We start from the raw sequence: 20,873 nt of genomic DNA, 5'->3' as shown, positions 1-20,873 counted from the left end.
GAGCTGATCAGCTTGGGCTAACAATGCTTGCGTCGCGACTTAAAGCTAATCATTGTTTTTGTTTTTTATTAGTACCTAAGATCTAGCATAAATTTACAATTAGAAGCGCCTAATTCACTTTCAGTGCCGGAGCAAAATGGAAAATTTTGAAACATGAGATAAAAATTGTTCGTCACTGCAAAGCTCGAGAGATTACGTGAGCTTAATTTCTTGCTCTCTTCTTCGGGTAAACAACTTATGCCGACTTTGTGCGGAAATAGTTGTACACATCTGGCCACGAAGCCAGAACATACTCCTCGATGCCGCACTCATTGCGGCCACGCTGAATGCGGAAATAGCCATGTTCGCCCCACCAAGGACCCCACGAATTGGCCGCGATCTGCAAGTACGAATTTCCAATAAAGTCAAAATAAGAAAATACAGAATCGATAAGCATCAACTTACCCAGTACTTAACACCATCATGCTCCTCGCCCCAGCCCACAAGTTTCACCGAGTGGAAGCCAGTGGGTGCGCCACGATTAGCGGCTGTCTGGTGATAGACACCACCCGAGTACGAGAAGAAATCCCTGTAGATGCGCATGGTGGCCTGCACGGGTCCCGAGTGATAGATCTCGGCCATGATGTCAGCCTCCCGACTCAGACTGTAGGCGGGGCCAACGGTGTAGAAGTTATCACGATTCACACCCGTGGCGGCCCGACAGCCGTTGGCCTTCAGCGAGCGGCTGTTGTGGCGAATCTTGCAGCTGCCGCGCTGCTGTGTGTAGGGATAGCACTGCTCATCGACAACGCCCTTCTTGTGCAGATAACGCCAGGCAGCATCCAGGTGTCCGCCCTCACAGCCCTGCTGGCGACGTGTGCACGAGAGAATGTTCTGCGGCGACAGCTGAACGATCTCCTTGCCCTGACTCTGGATGGCAAAACGATCGGATGCCACCGAGGTGGTGGACAGCACCCAAGAGGAACCGCACCAGCCCTGATCGGGCACATCGGAAATGTAGCTGGACCACTTCTCGACCGCATTGAATTGATTTGGCAAATCGTTGGCTGGGTTGGACAAACGGGTCATGGCCTTCACACGATATGTGGGCTCCTTGGTGCCCAGACGCAGACGCAGACCCTCGCTGTATTTGCGTCCCCACCACTCGTCGTATTTGCGCGCCGACCAGCCGAGTTCGTGGATGGAGTTGACGCTGTGGACGAGCTCGTCGTCGGTCAGACAGAGATCAGTGTCGCACTGAACGACGCCGCCATCGAGGCAACGGCACTCGTTGCAGTTATCGAATGTGGTGTTGTACTTGTGGAAGTAGATGCCGTTGTGCAGGCAGCTCAACACCGGATCCGGTTCATTGAAGCAGAAGGAGCGATAATCCGGACAACAGTCGCCGGAGTCATCGCGATCGCAGAACTCATCACAGTAGCAAAGTGTAGCTATCGATCGATTAGTGTAAATTAGTCACCGCAAAAGTGAGTCATAGTTTGGGGGTTACTCACTTGAGATGGGCATCGAGCAGCCATCGCGCCGATCCTTACAGCATGTGTTCTGTCGCGCACAATACGGACCCGGGAAGTCCAGCTTCAGTGTGTGATCATAGGCAGTGGCCAGTGCCAGGAGCAGCAGCAGCATCGATAGCGCCAACAGGGCGCATTTGACAGCCATGGCTACGATTTAGGTATATCACAAAAATGCAACAACTGAAAAGACGTCAAGACAAAAAAGGTTTTAATCTGTTGTGTGTTTAGTTCACTTTCATTTATCTTATCTTAGCTGTTTTGCATTTTTTGCGATGCTGTGATTAGATAAATGTTTTTGCAATTTACCAAATATCAATTTTCAAGTCCCCCATTTGCTTATCAGCAAAAATGTTTGCAAAAGAATGCGCGTATTACGCATACGCCCCGCGAAACACTAAACTTCTAATTAGATCGCCAATGAATTTCAATTATGCATGCCAAAGTTTGCGACTTTATTAAATCCCAAAGCAAACAACAAACCCGTTTTGTTAGCTTCCTAATTTTCGAGCTACTGCGTAGCACACATTGTGTTGTCTCTTGTAATTAATAACTGGGGCTTAAACTACATATATAGAGAAGAAGGCAGACGGGCACACGACATTTCTCAAAGCACGCATCACAACCCTTTTCGAAAAAATTTCACGCTCATCAAAAATTCACTGCATGAATTCACAAATCAAATGTTAAGTTTAGATCAGAGTTGACCAAGAAGTTGATACCTAGCAACAAGTTTGCAGAAAATTACACTTTTACGATCAATTTGCGAATCAATTGAAATAGCAATAGCTTTTTAAAGAGCTGAATGGGTTACCTGACCAGTCGATAAATTGATATACCCTATCGGGTATTCAATTAACGGTGGCCAAAACGCCAGCAATCATATAACAGTAAACTTTTAAAAATTCTGATGACGTCAACTATAAAAAGCATTTTAAACACGAAAGTTTTTGGCTTCGGTTCGATTCAGCACCGAATTCAAATTTACGCTAAGACTGCAAAAAAGAAAACAAAAAAATAACACTACAACAACAACAACAAAAAGGAGGCATTAAGCCAAGTAGAAGCGCCCCTTTTCTTTGGGTTCCGGACTTGGACTTGAACTTGCGAGAGTTATGACAGAGCATTAAACTTGTTTGACTTTCAGAATGCGCGTTTATCAAAAAAAAAAAAAAACATTCAAGAATAATAATAATAAAGAAGGTTTATTATTTATTTAAATGCAAATGGCAAATAGATTTTTCCTGTTTCGCCTTCGAGTTTTAAGATTCGAGCTACAAGCGCAACGTTTTATGCTTATAAAGTGATTAGTTTTTATTGAGTGCTACAACGAAATGTATTCAATTATCGAATGGATTCATAAATAGCATCTGAATCATGCGGGGTCTGTCTTCAAACATTTGTCTAAGGTTCGCAACTCTTCTTTATCCGCATTGTTTGCGCTTCGGATTTTTTGGTTTTTGCTTTCCTGAAGCTGAACCCGTTTATAATTTTGTGCTAATTTATTTGAAAGTTTGATTCGCTAATTGATTGGAAAATATTAATGAGCTGGCTCGTCCTCCCCAATAGGCTACACCAATTGATGTAACTGCCGAATTCCAAATTCAAAACTGGCGCCAAATTGACATATTTTCCATATAGCTGTCCCTAATCACGTTGTTGACTAATTCCATTCCAATTAATTTAGTTTTAGTCGCAAAAGCAACTTGATTGCATTTAGTTCATGATAAATATTTTCTATAACACATTTGAATAACTAACTAATTAATTTTGTGATAAATATACAAAGACAAATTCAAGTTATTTCGAAAGAGAAAATATTAAATCACTTGCAAAAATTAATTTGTTTGCATTTTGTTCTTGATTAATTCTTTTCAAAAACACATTTGAATAATTGGGTAACTAATTAAAATTTGCTAATTAATGTACAAATAAAAGTGAAAAGAATTCGATTTGAAATGCAAAAATATTAATTCACTGATTCCACATTTACACAAAAGAATGTTTGTTAATATTTATAAATATTCGTCAAATTTATCATAATAATTAATAGGCAATTTTTTTATTGATTTTATTAACTGCATTGTTTTTAAAAGCACTTAAATAGTTAAACCGTTAAACGTTGCAATAAATTTTATGAGCATACTAACATTTATGAGCTTGCACAATTTATCGGTGGTACGAATATGGTATATTTGTAGAAGAATTTAACACTTTCTAGCCAATAAGTTCTTAAGCCAATCAGAAATTCTGCTCAGACTTGTTCTTAACACGTTGTTTGCGCGATCGCGGCCAGCCGTTGACTGAATTCAATAAAAGATTTTGGCCACCATCAAAGCAAAGCCGTCGCCGCTGTTAAGGCCTCCTCTATTGCTACTGTTGTTATTACCGCTTACATGTATGTATGTATGTGTAGGTGGCAGTCAAATAGAGCGCAAGCATGCTCTCTCTGTTAAACAGCGCTGTTACGTCCGTTTGCTCTTTGCAGCAGTGTGTAGGTGGTGGCTTGAATGAGAGAGCGAGGGCACACGATCTGGCTGTTAAGTTAACAGCGTGGGCTATCTCTGTTATTGTGTTGACTGTGAAAGAGAAAGAGCGCACTCACGTTCGTTGCTATCGCTGTAATGGGTCTGCATAGTAACAGCTGTTGTTAGTGTGTGCCCAATGCAAAATGATAATTGCTTTATATGGCGATTCCTTTTAAAATGCACACACACACACACACACACACACACACACACACAGTGAGGTTTGTATGTATTGTCGTTCCTCGTTAGTAGCACGTTTGGCTGAAAAGATTCTCACCTGAGATATGTAATACAGACATAAACTTTTTTTTTGTTTTGGTAAAATTCCTTAAATTGTTTGCCAAGACCTTTGGCTGGGGCAAAGGCGTGAGCGTTTTTTTGTGCGCACTTAATTTACGAATATTTCGAATGTTTGTTTGCTTGTTTGTATTTATTATCAAACGAAATTGATACAATATAACACAGAACAAATGTAGGTATGTTTTCAAATGTGTGTACATACATACGCACTTAATTGCACTCAATTTAAGTTCAAGGTTAAACAAAACAAATCAAACAATAGATTCATTGTAGATATGTATAGACCATTACGTTTATGTGTCATGCGTATAAGAAAGTTTATTCATCAGTGCTTTGCCAAAAGTGTGCGAAATTGAATTAAATACCTTGTTAATTTCAATTCTCACATCTCGAGATTCACGCTTCTGTATTTACCATGCAATGTTCATATATGCTGACGCATATCGATAAGATCTGTATCTCTGATACGTAATACTTCAACTCGTATTCGTATCTGGGACTCTTTGTCTGTCATTTCACTTGGCATTAATTTTGTTGCGAATCGTTTCTGTTTTTCACATACATAATTCCCATAATGCAGGAATTTGCATATAGAAGCCATAAACGAATATGATTTGCGCAGCTTCTGCAATATCTATTTGGGGAACTCGTCTTTCCTTATGCTCTCAAAACTTAAATCAGCTTTTGAGCTGAATTTAAGAATAAAGGAAATAGTGTATAGGGAATTGAAAGTATCTGGATCGCTTCGTCATTAAGTTGATGTGTAAACATCATCTGAATTCAAATGGCCAAATAAATTTTATCATGTTTATGTGGCAAAGGAGAGAGAGAAAAAACAAACAATAAAACAGAAAGGCAAAAAACACAACAAAAACATAGGGCGAAAAAAACCCATTGAAACCGAAGAAAAATAAGCCGACACATTAAGAAAGCTAATTAAAAACAAGTTGCAAGACCAACCATGAGCAAAAGACAACCCTCATATCCATAAGCTGATATCCATAACTGCCAGCCGGAGAGCATATCAAGCGGCGTCCGAAATAAAGCCATCAGACGTCGACATTGCTAATGCCCAGTGTCGCCATTTGCATGGCATTAAACGCAAATTTTATGACCGATTTCTGTCTGAGTAATGCCAAATTATGAATATCATTTTGTGGACAAGCACAAACAAAGCCAAGAAACCGGAGATGAAATAGCAAAACCGAAATTAATGCCCTATTAACTAACAATCTATTTTGAGTATAGTGGGAGGATGAATATAATATATTCATTCACGTCTACTTTGCACTTCTTGTGCCAATCGAAACGACATTCAGTTTCGTACAGATGATAAACAGACATTCCAATCTTATCGCTTATACAGTTGCACTTTTTCAATGAGTAACAAAGCACACATCCGTAGTACGTATTATTGGCTGTTTTTGACACTTTTTTTGTTATTTATCTACTGAAGGATGACTGTGACCGGTAACCGCAAAACTTATTAGCAACTGAAACAAAAAAAAACAACAAAGAAACCTTTAAGTCGTATACTTAATATATAAGTAGACTTTATGACGATACTTTGTTGCTCTAGAAAGTTGAGTGGGAGTGACTATTGTGAATGACTATTATGAATGAAATGAGAATGAATGAAATTATCAAAATGTCGTCGCATATATGTATGTATATTGAGTCAGCTTTTTTGACAATGCTTGTCTAATAATAGTGCAGAGTAGACAAAAGAGCTGCTGAACTTGAATTCGGCTTCAAGTGCAAACAAATGAATTGTTTTAATCTGAGTGCTGATGACAACATGTCTACAATGTATGAGTGTGTTGTTGATGTTTCGATGAACAACGTAATTGAGACGTCATTTGATGAATAGTTTATGAATGGAAAGCATCTCACGCTTCTTGGCCACATCGGAGGTATTCTTTTTATTTCGACCATATTGACAATTTAATTGGTTTGACAGCCATGATTAGGCATTCAATTAGCAGGCATTTATACACACTATTTAGGTACTTACCGGACTGATTATTATTACCAATTCCACGCACACCGAACTCTATTGATATTCCGGCTATTGCCAGACAGCGTACACAGAGTACGGCATTCCAATGTATTTAAGTCATGTGATAAAATATTTATAAACTGCTAGGCAAACACAGCAACAAACACCTCAAACCAGGTTCTAACCACTTTAACATAAACAAAAGTTCGGTGAATTTCAGTTTTAAGCTGTCTCTTTAAATGGGGAAATGAGGAATCTCTTATCAGGCAGCAGATAGTTTGTGATAGAAAATGTAGTTCAAGGGCAAGCGTAATCAATTAGTTTGATTAACTTGGGCATTGTTCTTGTTAATGCCCCATAAGCTGTCCACTTCAAGACGTCCACACGTCACGATGTTGTCTTCGATGTCTATGGCGTTGTATTGTGTGTTGTGATTGTGGAATGCCAAGCGTCATGATATGGACTAATCGACAGCTATGCTACTTGGCCATAGACGATCAATACTATCGTATGAAGCGCCTTGGGATTAAGCATTTCAAGCGATTGCATCAGCGGCCAAACGATATTGTAGAACAGTAATCTGTTTTTTGTTTGGCAAAACTATGTGAAGAACACAAAATTCTTCAATTGCTCGACTTATCTAAGCCGTAAGTAATACCCTGTACAGGGTATGCTGAACTTTTGAAAGAGCATGCTACCAACTGTATTAGTTATGCAGTCTGTTCATAGGGAAAAAGGGTTTATAAATCTATGCCTAAAGAAAACGAAATGTGGAAAAAGGCATATCGGATCCAATAAAGTAAGTGATCAGTGTCAACAGCCAAGAAGTTATAGGAATTGTATATGGTAAAACACGACTTCTAACTACGAAGCTTAGTTGTTTTGGTTGTCAATCTGGTATATTCTGGTCTATATGGTATATTTTGAATGTATTAGTACGTCGATATACCAATTATATCCTACGGTGTATGTTAGAATTTGTTTGGTATATTAACTTAGTATATTTAAATAATAATACTGCACTGTTGTAGTTTTATTGACAATGGGTAACGAGTATCCCACACTCGAGCACACTCGTCTATACCTTTCTTACTTATTTATTAATCGTCATCTTTATCACCTTGCCTCTATAAGTTATTCATGGAAAAGTCTAAAAAGTTGGTCATTGCCATCGCACAGTTGATGGAAATAATTCGATATACATAACATATCTTAAGTAGATATTCTATATCTATAATATAAACACACATTCAAAGTAAAGTTTGCAAATATACAAACGTCTACTTCTTAACGGCAGGTTGTAAACTCTCGTTGATTGTTAACTCAAATGATATTGTCTACGACATTTACTGCGCGTCGTGCTACAATAAACAACAAAATAAATAAATACATAAATGAATTCGATCGGGCAATACGCAAAATAGATGTTAACACCTTACACTGAACACTGAACTCATTAAAATTTCCGATGTTGTTGATAATCAATTCCATGGGCGTACAATGTTTATTTACGCGGCTCTTTATCGTTTATCTAACTAAATATGTATTGTACTATATTGTGTGTAATATATGAAACCGATAAGACATTCCTGCAATTTTTCTTAATTGTATTAAGGTCAATCAGCTAGTAAATATGGTCCGAAAATGAACCTTGGATTATTACACGGTCAGAAGCTAAATGCAATTCTTACGAATCATCAAGGCTATTGGCAAACATTACGCGGAAATTTCACTTTGGTATGCAAAATACTTTTCACGCCTTCCACAAAAATGTTCAAAAATTCAATTGATTGGATCTCAGAAAGGTTGTTGTTAGTACATAGTTAGCAAGTGCAACAGAACGTATCGCGTATACGACTAATGGCATCAATATGTCTTCAAGGTTGGGGCCATTTGCACGCGATATTCGCATCATCAGCAACAGCATCAGCAAGGTCAACACTTGAAGCCAGAACAGAACTCCCTAGCTCCCAAATCAATGAGTGTTCAGGGTCTTTTATTGCACCACACCGTCAAGTTATGACGAAATCGAATTGGCTTTTGATCGCAGTCGTCAGTGCGAAGTGGAAGTGTGACCACAAATTCAATTGAATTAAATTCTAGACCATTTTGACAACGACAATTTAACAATGCTCAACAAAAAAACAATAAACAATCAAACACTGAGCACAGTTTATTTACTTGTAGATACCTTAGGTATACGTAAATATCTTTTTGTTGTATATATTCGATGATTCGTGAACTTCACGATGAAATTTACATATTTTGGAGTGCAAAGCATTGGAATTTCAGTTAAATATTTTTTAAAACTTTAAATTCTATTACTATATTACAAGTATTACTTTTTAAAACCTGCAATCAGTACTTAACTGATCACAAAAAAATATTACTCTTTCCCTTTATTAAATATCTACTTTTATAATCAAAGGTTTTTGGTATTTTAGTTATTTATATCGTCTTTAAAACTTAAAATTTTATTTCTATATTACTTTTTAAAACCTGCAACATGAATAATGCTTCCCTTTATTCAATATCTACTTTTAATAGCTATTATTTTTCATAGAGTTTTTTTTTTAACTTCTTAAAAGTATAACGTTTTTGAATATGTATATCACTAATCAGTGTATATCACTTTATAAGTTTCTTAAATTTGGCATCTAGTAACCCATTCAGCATACCTTGCCTCGCTACTTTCTATAGGGTATTGTATGTGTTTCAATTTGGCGGCAGCAACAAACGTTTGTCAGCTGCTTATGCTTAGTCTGTGGCCGCTCAATAAAATAAATATATATATTTTTTTTGGCATATTTGTGTGTTAATATCTGTTAAAATTGCCCATTCGTTTCCATTTCAATTGTGCGGTTTCAAGTGCAAGTTCGAGCTCCTCCAAACCCTTCTCCTTTCCCCTCTCTGCCACTTCGTGTTATTTGTATCTTCATATTCTGCACGCTATGCGATTTTCAACAGTTTTTTTTATGGTATGACATTTTTGTTTCGTTATTTTATGCAATTCCTAAGTCGATCTGTCTGGCATTGAACGCTTGTTATTTATATTTATTTGAATAAAATATGTTATGTACACATGCATAGTAATAATAATGGTAATGAACCTAATCAACGAGTTGATATTGTTGATTTATGTAAAGTATTTTATTTGTGACATTTATGAGCTGAGGGAATGCCTCAAGAGATCGCTATCAAATTGTTGGAATTTGACTTTTTGGCTTTTCCCTTATTTGTCATCAATATTTCCGGGTACTCAAGCACTTCAATTTAATTCCCATATACGCCAATTTAACACTTACCGCTCTTTTAATATCTTGTAAATTGATATTCAATACTTTCTACATACAATCTTATTGGCAGCTGATAAGCCGATTATGTGATAAGCTAAAACGAAGCTATTTTTAACGAATTATATCATTATTTATAGAGCACGATTAGTGCAGAGTTCGGGAGCAAGAAACCTGCATAAATAAATGCGGATAAGAGATCTATATTTAATGTATTGGCAAATGCTCTTGACGTCATTGATTTGTGGCCCACTGGAAAAGTTCGAAGAAGACCAGTTTTTGTTAATTGGAAAATTAGCGCCATCATTTTGCCTGAGCTAATTAAGAGGAAACAGCGAACGTTTCAAATATTGAAGGATTACTCAATTTCTAAGTATAAACATGTTGACTATGCCAAGACAATGTTTGTCCAGGTAATGTTTGTATTTATTATAGAAATTCCGCATTGTTTTCTGCAAGCGAACAGAGAATATTTTTAAAGTGCTTCGTCACGTGTGCTTGAGATACCCAGGAAAATTGCTGTATGCATCGGCAAGCGTGAAAGCATTCATCAACGAGAAACAAAGGAGAAGATTCCATTCCGATTAGTTGGAATAGCAATTAAAGGGTATCTGACAGCTGTTCAGACTGTATTACTTTGATGTTTTTGAATGAAAATACCATGTCTAGAAACGCTTAAGTCATTTCCAGATATTTTCACATATCATACTGTTTATAATAATTTGCACAAAAATAAAGCCATCGGGAAGATCATGGCCTTTGGGGTGGATATAACAACGTCATAAACATTTTTGTATAATCGTAATCGTACACACACTCGATTATTTACGCATGCCTCCATTGTTTGTGTGTTCGTCGTGCCCGTAGAGCAAAAAAACAAAATAGATTTTAGTATTCAGTGGCCACTGTTGATGATAATTCATAATTTGCGTTTATTGGAAACAATTTTCAAGTTTCAATTCGTAAGTGTCTATTTTTAGAGAGAGAATATGAGCAGTGCACCTTTTTTTTCAACGCAGTCCCAATCCCAGACCAAGCGTATACCCCCTTCACAGTCGGGTGTACTTATATTAGGTGTTGTGTGTTTGAGCATTTCAAATGTTTGACGTCTTGAATGCACTCAACGCCCCCGGGGCACTGGGCTACAGCAATAACAACAAAACAAAAGATCAGACGCTTTTTTTGGCTCGTAGTTAGTAGTAATTATCGGTAACTTGACAGCAGCAGAGATAGAACGAACCCAAGCAAGCAATACTTGTTATGTGACCAAATTAGGTGTGCTGTCAATCAAAATTAATAACAATTTGCTCAACTGCACGACAATAACAATACGTCCTCGTCGATTGACACCTGACCATAACGAATATGCATTTCGTCGAATTTAACAATAAAATATATGGGTGAAAAATTATTCATATAACAAATATAGCGACGAGATCAGATGTTTTCAAGGCTGTTCTGTAAAGTCGTAACGTTTGTTGGGCGAACAGAACCCTCAAGCATGATAAACACGAGATCAACCCAATCCTCACTTCTCGCAATCGACGTAGAAACTTTACGTCTCTGCTATTTGGCTGCGCTAGAACCACTTGTGAATTGCTAAGCAGCAAGAGTTTTGATAATAACAGCGAAGCAAGCGCAAGAGTTAACAGAAGTCTGCGCTGTTAATCGCAGCTGCTTGTTGCTGTTAAGTTAATGTTCTGCCTATGCGCGCTCTCTTTCTCCCTTACACACTTGTTTCTTATGTTATTTTTGTCGCCCTTAAGTGTTAAGATCATAATAAAAATGCTTTTATGCTACTTTTCTTTGTTTGAAGTGAACATTTTAGATTAAAGATTTCATATCGGAACTAAATTAGAAATAGCCATTCTTTGACTAAGCATCTGGGCAACTCGTCAGTAGTCCATCATTTGAGGCCATTCACCGCCGCAGTTGATTCATTCAAACAAAGGTGATTAAATAACCGTACAGATTTATAGTCGCATATATGGTTAATTATAATGCTTGACGAGCATGACAAATGTTTTAATTATATTCACATTGGTTTAAACAAAAGCTCTGCCAGATGGAAATGTAAATGCTTTTTCGGCCCGACTGTCCCATTTTGTAACGCCCACAGTGCTGCGGCTAAACGCCTTTATATCGGCCACTGGGCCAGCATTTGCTTGCTGCTTGCCGCTTGCTGTTTGCTGCTTGCCGCTTGCTGTTTGCTGCCTTGTTGTTTGCCATTTGCCGTTCGCCATTCGCCGTTTAAATCCGCACTTCCCCCGGGGGCTGACAGCCCTGGCTTTGGCTCTGGCTCTAGCTCTGTCTGTGGCTATGTCTCCATACCTGTATTTATTTTATTTATTATTACATTTGTATGTACCTACATGAGCCTACGTATCATTTTGGAATGTACTCGTATTGCGTCTGCGAAACAAATAGCGTCCGACTCATATAAATAGCAACTGCTCTGATTTTGATTTGGATTTTGATATGCCTGACAAACTGTTTACTACTCCGCACTTCACAATGGTAGCGGGTATATTAACTCGAAGATATTACAATGTTTCAACGGAAGATTCCATCTGTTGCTGTTGTTCAAGATAAACTCCATATTATCTCAACATTAAGCCAGGGCTTTGCAAAATGTATGTCGCCAGATACGACGCAAATTTGTCTAGTGAATAACCCTGTCCCATATACCTGAACATGTTAATTCTCTCATATATGATATACTTGTACTTGTATATTTTCATTTAATTGTTAATAAATACCACAAATATTTGCACTTGTCGGTAATTAAATTAATAGAATTACATGTATTTTCATTTTTAGAAACCATCTGCAAACACTTTGCGCTGCCTCTAAATTTTTGGCAATTTTGTTTTCGTTCATCTCATGTGAAAGTTGTGCTAACTGCAAACATATAAGACCTTGGCTATGCTTACGAAATCAAATTTATTTATAATACAGCATTACAGAATTAGAACACTTCGCTTTCATCGAGCAAAGAGCCCTGTGATTGTTTACTATACTCTTAAAGAGGGTATTATAAATTGGTGGTAGAATTTGTGACATATTTCAAGTAAGAATTTCTGGATAATTATTAATAGATTTTTAAACATGGAAATCAATAGGATAACTTATAGCCAGTACTTAAAAATATATTAGGTATACGATACCAATAAACTAGTTTACAAATTTCAGACACATTTCTGAATAATTGTTAATAGAATTTTGAAACATAGAAATCAAAAGGATAACTTATAGTTAGTACTTAAAATATATTAAGTATACGATCCCTGAGATTGTTTGTTATACTCTTACAAAAGCTACACTAAATCAATTGCGACACATTTTAAATACACATAAAAAATAATAATTTCGGAATAAATAGATTTTGTAAAACGAAAAACAACAGGATACTGTAAAGATTCTACTTAAAAATATATTAAGTATACGTTCTTGATTTTAACGAGACATTTAAATTAATAGCAGTAATTTATTACAAGGTAGCAAACATTTTGAAGGAACCTTCTGTTAGTGTACATTTTATAACTGCCTGCTGTTGCTATAAGTTTAATGTTAATTTCTTTTTCTCTTGGCTCTGACCGCTGCTTTTGTGTTATTTTTTTTTTAAGCATTTTGGCCAAAAGTCATTGTCAATGCCAAATGCGAATCATTTCGTCGTCGTCGTCGTCGTCGTCGTCGTCGTCTACAAATGACAACGAATGAAGGCGAGTATACACAAGTGTATTCATATGTGAGTCTAGCACTCGTATGTGTGTATGTGGCCCCATCTGATGTCAGTGACACTCGGAGCCAACATCTGCGCTGCATGACAAGCAATTCCGAATATCTGCCCAGTCAGTGATATAGGAAATGCTCTATGGGTTTGCAAACAAACAAACATGTTGTTCAGCGATGGTAAACCCCAGATAATGATACAGGTAAGACGGGCCTCCCTCCCTCAAATAAAACCAAAAAAAAAAAGAAAACAAAACTAAAATGCCTAGAAGGCTTCGTTCGCATTCCGAAATTCCTTAGCTGAAAATAATAATTAGATCATTCTTATTATTATTTATTTATAGTATTATCAATGAGCCATTTTTATGTGTTTGCCATAGATTAATTATTCAATTGTGCACATAAACAAATTTTGTTTGAATTTGGCGCTTTTCGTCATCGCGCTGTATAAACATGTGTCATCATTAATTAATTACAGTGCCGAGTATGTGGCTATATTATATTATACAATTCATCGCTGTTTAATCTGTCAGAGGGGTTGTCTAAACACACTCTCGTCAAGTGACATAAAAAACTCATTATAGGAGACATCATCGAATGAAATATAGAGCTGACTAATTCAATAAATTCTTGTAAAATGCATGAAATATTGAATTAGTCAACTTTTGAGCAACATTATTTCTTTACAAGAATGTATGCATTGAAGTAGTATTTCAGATATATTGATATTAGTCAGCTTTCATTGTAAATACTTTGTTGCATCTCAAATGCAATTTTCAATTATTATTTATTAATAGATTCAATCACAATTGTGCATGCTGTGAATTCAAAGTGCGTACTTGACATTTACAAAAGAATAATGTTATAGTTCCAGTTTAAAAAAAAGTCAATAACAATTAAAGTTTAAACAACATTTTTTCGCTGCCGAGTTACCCACCCACTGTGAGAGTGAAAAGATGTTTATGGTTTTGTTTTTATCGCTGGGTTATTCAATTAACACTCTGGGCATAATTGAAGAGTCAACAAAATCTCACTTCTAGCTGAGTTTCATACACTCCCCATAAATGTAGCGCCGCTTTAACGGTTCCATCGAGGTGTGATCTGCTAATTGGACACTATCACACCTCAGGGTTCAGGTTCAGATTTGAGCTCTAGTTGTGATGTAATATGCAACTGCAAATGTGATGCTCTAATCCAAGCTGAACGTGACGTCACTAGTTCAAGTCGAAGGTAATTGGTTTTGTGTGTTGAGAGCTTTTGAGAGATCCGTATTTGTATGAGTGATTAGAGAGCACTAAACAATGCACTCAATGGCAAAACAACGATGTAAATAAATAAAACGGGTATACTCACAAATACCTGAGTGTCTAGTCAGCCGGCAAAAAAGTGCGAGTACTTCAAACCGTATTTATTTGCACTTTCAATAGGCCATGAGACAACACAACGGTGACGTCATTAGTCAATTTACTGATTTGTTGACAGCACACGAGATAGTTAATTGCATTTGCTACAAGTATTTAGCATTACATGCACTTCAATTGCGCGAATTGAATGCGATTGCATGCAATTCAATAAATGCATTTTATCTCCTTCTCTCGCATACGTCACGTAAGCCTCTTCGCTTGGGGGCGTATTGTGAGCATACAGTGTGACCAGAGGTTAAGCGATACTCTGTGCACAGATTGGACTATGAGGAAGACAAGGTAAATGCATTAGATCGAGTTGAACCAATCCTTGACTGCTTAATATGCTCGTTGTGAAACTGGAATTTCACGAAAATATTCCAATTTAATAGTTCTGGGTGTGAACAGACAGATTTAAATGCAAATAATAAAATAATATTATTAATAAACATAATGCTCGCTACGAATCAATTACGAAAACGTGTCAATTTCTGACTTCTAAATGCTTGACATTAACCTTAAGCCAACGTTGCGTATGAGCAATGCAACTGCTCTTGGTAACATTCTCAGCATGGCTAGAATGCTGGGTATTTATTTATTTTTGTTGTTGTTGTTGTTGTTGTTGTTAGTATGATTATGAGCTGCAATATTTAACTGGCACGCCACAGGCAAAACAAATCGCAATTTGTGCAATTTACATTTTAATTGCCGCATATTGAATATCACACACAGCACATTCGACAATGGCGCTTTGCCTGATGATGTCGTCACGCTCTTTTAATATTCATACCGAGCCCCAATTGAGGCGCATTAATAATGAACAACAACAATCAAATCTGGCTGACTAATGTAATATGATAACTTGATTTGAAGACTATGCCAAAAAAACGACTCGAAACGTTGTCAAAACAAACAATAAAAAGGGGATTGGCTTGAGCTCTTTTTTGAACTCAATTGAAAGTGAGTTGATCCTTGCAATTAAAGTTGATCACAATGTTACAAAGATGTAATATAAATGGTAGAAATGAAAGAAAATGTTGAATTGTGCATATTTGATTCACTTAATTGATTTTTGTACCAGCACTCGAAATGATTGAGTTACGTCCGTCTCTCTGTCTGTATATCCGTTTGTCTGTTTTGAGATACTTCTTATCTAATCTTATCTATACTAAATTTCAGTATTTTTGGTATATTAATTTGGTATATTTACATGATAATACCGTACTGTTTTGCTTTTACTCAGAACGAGTAGTGGGTATTTTCCTTGACTCTAGCTTTATTATTTGCTTAGAGCTTTAATTTTTGACATCACTTGTTATATTAATATACTAAATATACATTTTGGTATATTTCAATATATAAGATGAAGTTCTAATCTTCGAAAGCACTATATATGTATATGAAAATATCAAAAATTAATTTCGATATATTTCAGTATTTTTTCGGTATAATAAGTTGGTATATTTAAATTATATTTCCTCACAGTTTTGCTTTTTCGAGCACACTCGAGTGTTGCCTTATTGCCTGCTTAGAGTTACTGACATCACTTGTTATTTCAATATACCAAATATACAATTCGGAATATTTCAGTATACATATGATAGGGTTATAATTTTTGACAGCACTTGTTATATGAAACTACCAAATATACATTTCATACATATATTTCAGTATTTTTTCGGAATAATAATTTGGTATATTTTAATGATATTAGCGCACTGATTTGCCTCTCACAATCGAGCACACTCGAATGTATCATTCTTAATTATTTAGAAAATCAAATTTGCTCTACTTAAAAATGTTTTTTAATAGCACTAGGAAATAAAATAACAAATAAATATGTGAAAATCTTAAAGGTTGTGTTACTATAAAAATGACCATCTAACTCTTAATTGATCTCTGCTTGTGAATATATTATGTTTAGGAAACGCCTCCAACACTAATCTGCAATTGTTAAGTGTTTGCTGACGACAAATTACAAAAGCACTTTGAATGCTTATCAAGTAGTTTAGCGAATGCCATGACAGACACAAAAAGTTCAACTCTCCCATTAACCAACGCTATCTCCATCTCCATCACCATAACCATCATCGCCATCAGCATAACCCATCAGCATCTGAGATGACATCAGCAGCAGCAGCTCATCAGTCGGGTGGTAAGAGCAAACCAAGACCAGTAGCCACTGTCGCCGCCAGGTTAGACCGCGGTTATGATCACAAAGCGACTCACCTTCGCTTGGAATGGGAGGGTTCAGCGGCGTTTGGGCCGGAACTGGGCTGTCAACTGGTCAACGTCAACGCACCGTCGTTGATTGCGTGTTTTGCTTTGTTTTGTTTTGTTTTGCTTAGTGTTTGGTTTAAATAAAACAAGAAAGCAAATATATATGTGTATGTATGTAAAAACCAAGCAACTAATTTATGGGATTAATGGGCAAACGGTTTGAGCACGCGGCACTCGAATATGCATATGGCTTTTGAATATTGTTACAATTTGCTCGGGCAAAAATTGGTTTTCCTGTTTTTGGGTGACGTGTAAACGAAATCTGGTTAACCTTAACCATAGACAAAGACAGGTCTCTCATGCTACATATTTACATTTCAAATGTTTACAATCAAAGGCAAAATGTCTAAATTTTTGTTGTGTAGCCAGTTTATTGTCATGTGAATTTTTGATTATTATTATTCCTAAACTGAAACCATATTTTGCGCAGTCTAAATAGAAAAATTATTCAACCGAATGCATTCAATCACCTTGCATAAATAATCACAGCCGTATTAAAGGTGCATTGCAGGATAAATACGGAAATCGAATCTAAATAAAGATTACAACTTTTTGTTTGTTTTGTGATCCAGTTTATTATGATTATATATGGGGCTATATAAACAAAATCTCTGCATGCTCGCAGTCGGCAGACACTTTATGGTTGTCCATAAAGTAAATTGTCCCAAAAATAGATAAGCCAAAATACTTCAACATTTAGCACTTGGCATAACTCAGCGGCTTATTTGCCAAATAGATCAGACGAATCTCGAGACTCGAGACACTCCAGCAACTAGATTAGATAGAATAACGAATCCGAACAATCATTCCGACAGTCTGACAGCACAGTGGGGCTTCGTCTCAAATTACAATTTCGCACAATTTCTCAATTGTTGATACACTTAATTGATTAATCAATATTTAGAAAATAGCTGTGAGCAAGCGGCAAATTCGCAACGCACAAGTTCATGGCCAAAGTGAAGCCAAATAAATGGAAATTCAAACAATGCACATCAAGTGATGTGTGTGTGTTAACAAGCGGATAAACAATAATATACAATAGAATGAGAAATAGAATTTGCATAAATAAATTCAGTTCATTTTTGATGGATTGCACTTGTGTCTTAATTTTTCAGATACATTCATCGTGAATACACACACACACACACAAGATGTGCTAACAACACTGCGATAAATAATAACAACGAAAATCGTTAATGCAAATAGTGCTTTGATAAATATGGACTGAAGTGTATCTGATGGATTGCCCTCGTGTCTTCATTTTTATGAGAGAGAGATGCATTTCTGGCTCATTGCATCGTGTAGGTATTAGCCCACATTTTGGCTGACTGGATAGCTGGATAGCTGGTAGATGCTTGGCTGCCGTGACTCGGCTCAGTTTCAAGTCGCTTTATCATGCTAAATTTATCTACACCCACGAAGCGCTGGCAGCATTTATACAGACCAGATCTTTCATCTTCCCAACAGCAGCAACAGCAGCAGCAGCAGCCTGCAATTGAGGCTGGCTTTTACCAGGAACATGATAGCCACAAAATTTAAGTAGCACAAGCAGCTTGCACACAGCAACACAAATCTGGCGCTTTTCGCATATTACTTTCTAGTGTGTGCTCTATGAAAAATGCGAGTAGATTTCGGGATCGGGATAAATAAATAGCAAACGAAAGTAAACTTTCCAAAATCAAAAAATAAACTGAAACAGCTATTTAGAGTGCTCTCGTCCCTGGCCTTTTCCATGCTCATCCCAAAAGGTAAATGGAGACGATCGTAAAACTGGTAAGCAAACCATCAAAAATAAGCACGTTACTTATAAAGCTCTAAAGTAAACAGACATAAAGACAGTTCACCTGCTTGGCGCTTGTGGTTAACTAGCTCTTAGCTAATAAAAATTAAAACCTAACACCTAACGTGTTTTTGTTTTTTTTCTTAAGTACAGTCTGCTGAGTTAACCGCAACTCAATCAAATTCACTAGCTGTCTTATTAAATTCGATACTTGATGCTGATTTCCCGTCTCGCATCGAATACTCAATATCCAATTCTTGTTGTCGCACAAATAGTCGCATTTTATTGGCAACAAATACATATGTTAACACCTGTGTCTCGGCACCAAAACACTTTGCATGTAGAGAAAATGCAATTTGCTTGCGCAGCAAATTCCAATTAATTTGCATTTGAATTTTCAAATGTAAAATTCATTTCAGTTTGCAAAAAGAATCCTAATTAAGTGAATGAACTAGTTAATCGTTTATCCGCAAGTTCAATCGATAAATCGATCTGCCTCCCACTTTTAGTACCTGAAATTAACAATATATGGAATGTGGCGGCGCTTTAAACGGCAGAACAATAACAATCGAATTGCCTATCGATTACAAAGTAGCCACTTAGTACTCGACTTCCCCAATTTATGGCGTGTGGCGCCATTAGCTTAATAATTGCAAATAACTTTAAATCAAACAATTTAATGTGGCATAAAAAGCCTCTGGCACCCGCCGTTGACACTTACCTGTCAAAAACAATTGAATTCCCAATTACCGTTGCACTAAATGTTATGTTCTCAATGATTTAAGAGCGAACGTGACGAAACTCAAGCGCCGTATGCCTAAAAAACAGTTGCGCATGCGCACACTAACGCACATTCATAGACACACACACACACACTAACACTCGCACACACAAGTTGCAGTCAAGAAAAATTAGCATTAAAAGCTTAAGCGGAACGCGCGTTTGCTGTCGCGACAGATTTAAAACTGAGACTCGACATCGGAATCGGAGACTCTGAAATGTGGAGCTGCTTGTTCGCCGCGACTGCAGCCATCGCAGTGACTGCGGCAGCGACTGTGGCAGCGACAGAGGCCCAGCTTCCAGATTTTCGCTGAGCAATCGAAGATTTTGACAAGAGAACGCGTCGAATTGCAAATGGGGGGGGGGAACAACAAAAGATACAAACAAATATTTAAAAAGAGGAAGACGAGGGCAAACAAGACAAATAAACAGTTAAAAGAAAAGAGCAATGGCTAAGTGTAGGCTCAGAATTGGGTTGCTCTCGGAGTAAACAATTAACCAACAACAATGGATGACGCAATGCAAGCGGCGGTGGCGGTGACAGCGGCAAGTGGCAAGGACCCAGCCTTGAATACCAACAGCACAATCCTTAATTGTCGTATTTATATTTGCACAAGTCGAAAATTGATGTTTATTGTCTCGGCATACAGTCTCTCGCAGTCTTGTTCATGTCAAAAACATTGTTAAAATAAAATAAAATTAAAAAAACGGACAACAATGAATACAATTACAAGTCAAAGTCAACAACAAGTGAAGGAGCTGCCTGTGTGGGTGCCAGATGCCCGTTGCAACCAAACAAATACAGATAGCAATACACGCTCAGATACAGATACAGCTTCAGCTACTGCTACAGATACAGATACAAATACAATTGTGCGACCGCCAGCGACAGACGCACTGACAATACTTGAACCTGACATTCAGTAAATCAAAAACACACACACACACACTCATATTGCACACCCCTACTCACATGCATTAAGTGTCAGCACTCCAAGTCCAAAGTAATACCAAATCGATGCCGATCGTCAAGCGGCAATTGAAACAAATAAGAATAGCATCAGCATGCAAATTGCAGCTAGATAGATACTCAGTAGTCAACTGAGATTCAAAGCAGACTGGAATGTCCACTATTAATAATATTATTTAATTTTTATTGAATACAAAACGGGAGTGTGAAGTTACTAATTTAGTATAATACACTTAAATAAAACTGTTAGAAAAAATCACTATCAAATTTTGCAGATCGCTCGAAAATCTGTTATAT

At 37.0% G+C, this 20,873-nt stretch overlaps 1 protein-coding gene across 3 annotated transcripts; it reads right to left on the bottom strand.

Moving 5' to 3' along the window:
* Positions 1 to 24: 24 nt before the first annotated feature.
* LOC133844680 (tubulointerstitial nephritis antigen-like) lies at positions 25 to 20,799 on the bottom strand. Of its 3 annotated transcripts, none has more exons than XM_062278770.1 (4): positions 20,580 to 20,799; positions 1,494 to 1,694; positions 445 to 1,430; positions 25 to 379 (listed from the first exon to the last, which is right to left on the bottom strand). In XM_062278770.1, exons 2-4 carry the CDS (start codon positions 1,657 to 1,659, stop codon positions 236 to 238), a joined length of 1,296 nt encoding a protein of 431 aa, XP_062134754.1. In that variant the 5' UTR covers positions 1,660 to 1,694; positions 20,580 to 20,799; the 3' UTR covers positions 25 to 235. The 3 variants fall into 3 exon arrangements, with proteins under 3 accessions (XP_062134754.1, XP_062134753.1, XP_062134752.1); XM_062278769.1 differs by lacking the exon at positions 20,580 to 20,799 and adding an exon at positions 19,548 to 19,782; XM_062278768.1 differs by lacking the exon at positions 20,580 to 20,799 and adding an exon at positions 3,662 to 3,813.
* Between the last annotated feature and the right edge of the window lie 74 nt (positions 20,800 to 20,873).

The sequence above is a fragment of the Drosophila sulfurigaster genome, chromosome 3, assembly GCF_023558435.1.
Source record: "Drosophila sulfurigaster albostrigata strain 15112-1811.04 chromosome 3, ASM2355843v2, whole genome shotgun sequence".
Taxonomy (NCBI): domain Eukaryota; kingdom Metazoa; phylum Arthropoda; class Insecta; order Diptera; family Drosophilidae; genus Drosophila; species Drosophila sulfurigaster.
This window is presented reverse-complemented; position numbering and strand designations above follow the sequence as displayed.

Coding starts and splice junctions, on each gene's coding strand:
- LOC133844680 (XM_062278770.1), bottom strand. CDS start 1,659: ATGGCTGTCAAATGCGCCCTGTTGGCGCTATCGATGCTGCTGCTGCTC. Junction 1,431..1,493: donor CTGCTCGATGCCCATCTCAA/GTGAGTAACCCC, acceptor ATCGATCGATAG/CTACACTTTGCTACTGTGAT. Junction 380..444: donor ATGATGGTGTTAAGTACTGG/GTAAGTTGATGC, acceptor TCGTACTTGCAG/ATCGCGGCCAATTCGTGGGG.